General features: G+C 33.7%; 1 protein-coding gene across 1 annotated transcript; it reads left to right on the top strand.

Moving 5' to 3' along the window:
- The first annotated feature begins 546 nt into the window (after positions 1-546).
- LOC110991761 (juvenile hormone esterase) lies at positions 547-3,104 on the top strand. The gene is made up of 4 exons (XM_022257247.2): positions 547-685; positions 1,152-1,283; positions 1,415-2,709; positions 2,814-3,104. Exons 1-4 carry the CDS (start codon positions 611-613, stop codon positions 2,986-2,988), a joined length of 1,677 nt encoding a protein of 558 aa, XP_022112939.2. The 5' UTR covers positions 547-610; the 3' UTR covers positions 2,989-3,104.
- Positions 3,105-3,867: the final 763 nt, after the last annotated feature.

Genomic DNA, 3,867 nt, shown 5'->3' with positions numbered 1-3,867 from the left:
AAATGTAGTAGAGAAAACAACTGTTATAAGATGATTAATTTTCTCTTTAAGAGAATAAGAGAGATAAGAAGCATATCCTATGTTTTTTATGTTCTCCGTGTCTTTAGGCGTGATGCTGAAGCCATTGTTCCATCACAAATTTACAATAGTTATTTAATAAATCGAGTTTGCAATTGTTATTAACTCTATTAATTTTATTTGCAAATATGTATTTCCTTATCTAGTTTATTTATTATTCAATAATTTCTTTTCTCTTTTATTATTGTAATGTTTCTCGTTAAATGTTGTGCACACGTGATTCATGCACATATAGTGTTTACAAGCGTGTAAGTGTTTATATATGTTTTTAGGAACTACTAGCATTGCACATGAACCTGCAATTGCTATCACGGTCTATAGGTACCAAACTAATCATATCCGAGAAATGTACCTAAAATAAAATGGAATAACAACGTGTTATATATTTAATAATCTAATTATAATACTTACGATTCCCTCAAGTAAAGCCGAGTTTAAAATGAGTCATATTGCTGGTAGGAAAACAGGTATAATGGTACGGATACCTATAAATACTCAGTGTTAAGCCAGCCAGCTGCAAGACAACAGGAAAATGGTTGGGACAAAAGCGATATTTCGTATTCTCGCATATTTAATTTTAACTGCAGAATGCTATCATAGCAAGGAGGTATGTATTCCATGTTACTAATAACTTATTCAATTAAACCGATAATAATTTCCAAAATATAGATAAAATTGCGAAATTAATTTGTCTTTAAATCGAATCTTGGTCCTGAATAATTATATTTTTTTAATCTTCAAGTTAACTTTATGGCGCCTTTTGTTTTTACGATAAATGTTTTGTTTTTGATCCAGACATTCCCTTGTTTAATATCAATATCTGTTAGTTTTGAAGAAAATATTTTCATGAGTACCTAAATTCTTATAGTACTCGTATTCTTTCTGAATCTGATTAATTTAAGATTTTAAAGTAACAACTTAAAGTGTCATTAAGCTGCGTAATAAGACGAAGAATATATTATATTTAAAATAAATAAATTAATTAATATTTTATACGTATATTTTAAGTACTAATGTAAGGAAAAGTTTTAATGTTTTATATAACTTATTATTTATTTATTTATAAATTCCAGCAAAAGCCACTGGTAACGGTGAGTGAGGGCAAACTAAGAGGAACAGTAGAAAAAATCTACGATGGATCCTCTTACTTCAGTTTTAAGGGAATTCCATACGCCGAGGCTCCAGTTGGAGCACACAGGTTTCAGGTATTTTACCAATCTCTTCCAGACGCATCTAGTCTCTTCATTTGTTTAAGGGGTAACCCTATTAAATCTTTGTTTTATTTATCTGGCGTAATCATAAGTGCATTTTTTAATACCTTTCCCCTTTTTTATAGTCGCAACCATTACCGCCACGAAATTGGCATGGAGTTCGCGATGCTTCGAAACATGGCCCAGTCTGTACACAGTATGACTTTACTATCTCACAATATATAGAAGGGAGTGAACAGTGTCTCTTCGTTAATGTGTATACCAAGTCTTTAAAAGCAGACGCCAAAATACCGGTGATGGTATTCATTCACGGGGGATCCTACATGTCTGGATCTGGAAATTCTGACACTTTCAGCCCAGATCTCCTTCTTGAACACAATGTTATATTGGTTACCATCAACTACAGATTGGAACTATTAGGATTCCTTGCTGTTGATTCACATGATGTTCCCGGAAGTGGTGGAATGAAAGACACAGTTGAAGCTCTTCGCTGGATCAAGAAAAACATTGCCAAATTTGGTGGAGACCCTGACAATATCACCATTTTCGGAGAAAGCTCTGGGGCATCTTCTGTAACTTACTTAATGATGTCACCGTCGGCTCACGGACTCTTCAATAAAGTCATAGCTCAAAGTGGCACTTGTTTTGAGGACTGGGCTCAAGCGAGGAACATGAAAGAAAGGGCTTTCAGGGCTGCGAAGGTGTTAGGCAAAGATGCCAAGAATGTTGGAGAGTTGTTGGACTTCCTTCGTAGTGTACCATCTCTTAATTTGACTAATCTCACTGAAAAAACGATGAGTGAAGAAGAAAAATATAGAGGCCTTCCTGAACAATTTGTTCCTGTGATTGAGGAAAAGTCAACAGATGTCGAGCCCTTCATCGATGAGGATCCTGTGCAGAAGGTCGTAAAAGGCAAAATCAATAAAATGCCTATTATGCTTGGATATAACTCTGGTGAAGGAATCTCGATAATTACTGAAGAAATCAAGAAATTGGATGTAAAGAACAACAACGTTTCATTATTCGTACCGAGATCGATTGTTGAGGTTGTGTCTAAAGAAAAGGCTTTAAAGTTTGGACGAAGAATACAATCATTCTACGGTAGTATCAACAAAGACAATCCAGAAGTCATACGTGATATTCTAACAGACGCCAATTTCGCATACAACACACACAGATTCGCATACTTGTACAGTAAATTGAATGCTCCCGTATATATGTACAGATTCAACTATGAAACTGATTTGAACATCATAAAGAAATATTCCTCATTCAAAGATATACCTGGAGTAAGCCATGCTGATGATCTTTTCTACTTATTCTACAATAACTTGAACAAGGAGGTCTATGATAATCAACCTAAGTTAAGAGACATCGCTCATGAAGTCACCAAGCTATGGACTGATTTTGCTAAACATGGGTAAGAATCTTTGACTTGCTAAGCTTGGTTAAAATGTGTTTAAGGCTATGTGGCGAGAGTGATACGACAGCGATACTGACTCCTTATATCATATGTTTTTTCAGAAACCCTACACCAGATGGAAGCTTTGGGGTAGCCTGGCAACCATATACTCCATCTGGGAAGGAATACTTCAACATCCAGGAGAACTATTCCAACGGCAAGTACGCTGACAAAGACCGCATTGAATTCTGGAACCAAATCTACAAGGAAGCTGGCCTGCCCTACATTGGACAGTGAATCAAGTTCTTGAAATAAAATATTTTGCAAAACGAATTAGTTTTATTCTACAAAGCATGATCAATACTGAAAATACACTAACTTTAAAATTTCAATAAACCAATTTTTTTAGCGTCTACAGTATTTTTTAGTCGTTGTGTGATTTGAAATTCACCAGTCTAATAATAAAAGCCCTTTATTCACTGACCTTTTTTAAGATTACATGCTATTCTTATAAAATGATAGTATTCTTGAATCTAATTCACTTAGCAAAATAATAAATTTATTAGCAACCACTTTGGTCAGGTTGTCTGTCGGCAGAGGCCTCGACATAGACCATAGAAATTTACCAGTAGTAGTAATTTAATTGCCACGAGTCATAATTTCGTATTCACAAGATGAACAAATGAATAAAAGTCGAATTGTATAATCTCTTGTTTTGGTTTTTAAGATTGTCGAATCAAAACCGTCAATATCGATAGATACATTTGTATGAGCTAATTAACAGTTAATATTTAATGTTCACTATAATAATCGTCGTTAATTAATGTCTCAAGAAATAAACAATGAAACAAGATGATCACATGTTGACCTATTGTGAAATTTTACCCTTTCCTGAATCAAGATATATAAGGAAGTAAACATACTTGTACACATATTAACTCTGCGACATGCTCATAGTAATTTATTAAGAATTAACAGTTATTTCTTAAAATTTTATCGCGAAGTTAAATAAATATACGCTTAGAACTTTTAACTTTATTATTAAAAGGTTAGTAAGCTTATTTAATCAGTGATTATCGAATCAACACTGACAGAAACTGTAAAGTAAATAACGATTATGGTTAAAAAGACGTTTAGCCAGAAGGAAGGGTTTATTTCGTTGTAAAATTGTCTAAA

This window comes from Pieris rapae, chromosome 16 (assembly GCF_905147795.1).
Source record: "Pieris rapae chromosome 16, ilPieRapa1.1, whole genome shotgun sequence".
In the NCBI taxonomy this organism is placed as follows: Eukaryota; Metazoa; Arthropoda; class Insecta; order Lepidoptera; family Pieridae; genus Pieris; species Pieris rapae.
This window is presented reverse-complemented; position numbering and strand designations above follow the sequence as displayed.

Excerpts from the sequence above, each read along its gene's own strand:
- LOC110991761 (XM_022257247.2), top strand. The coding sequence starts at position 611 with ATGGTTGGGACAAAAGCGATATTTCGTATTCTCGCATATTTAATTTTA. Across the intron at positions 686-1,151 it reads AATGCTATCATAGCAAGGAG|CAAAAGCCACTGGTAACGGT; the intron begins GTATGTATTCCA and ends TATAAATTCCAG. Across the intron at positions 2,710-2,813 it reads ACTGATTTTGCTAAACATGG|AAACCCTACACCAGATGGAA; the intron begins GTAAGAATCTTT and ends ATGTTTTTTCAG.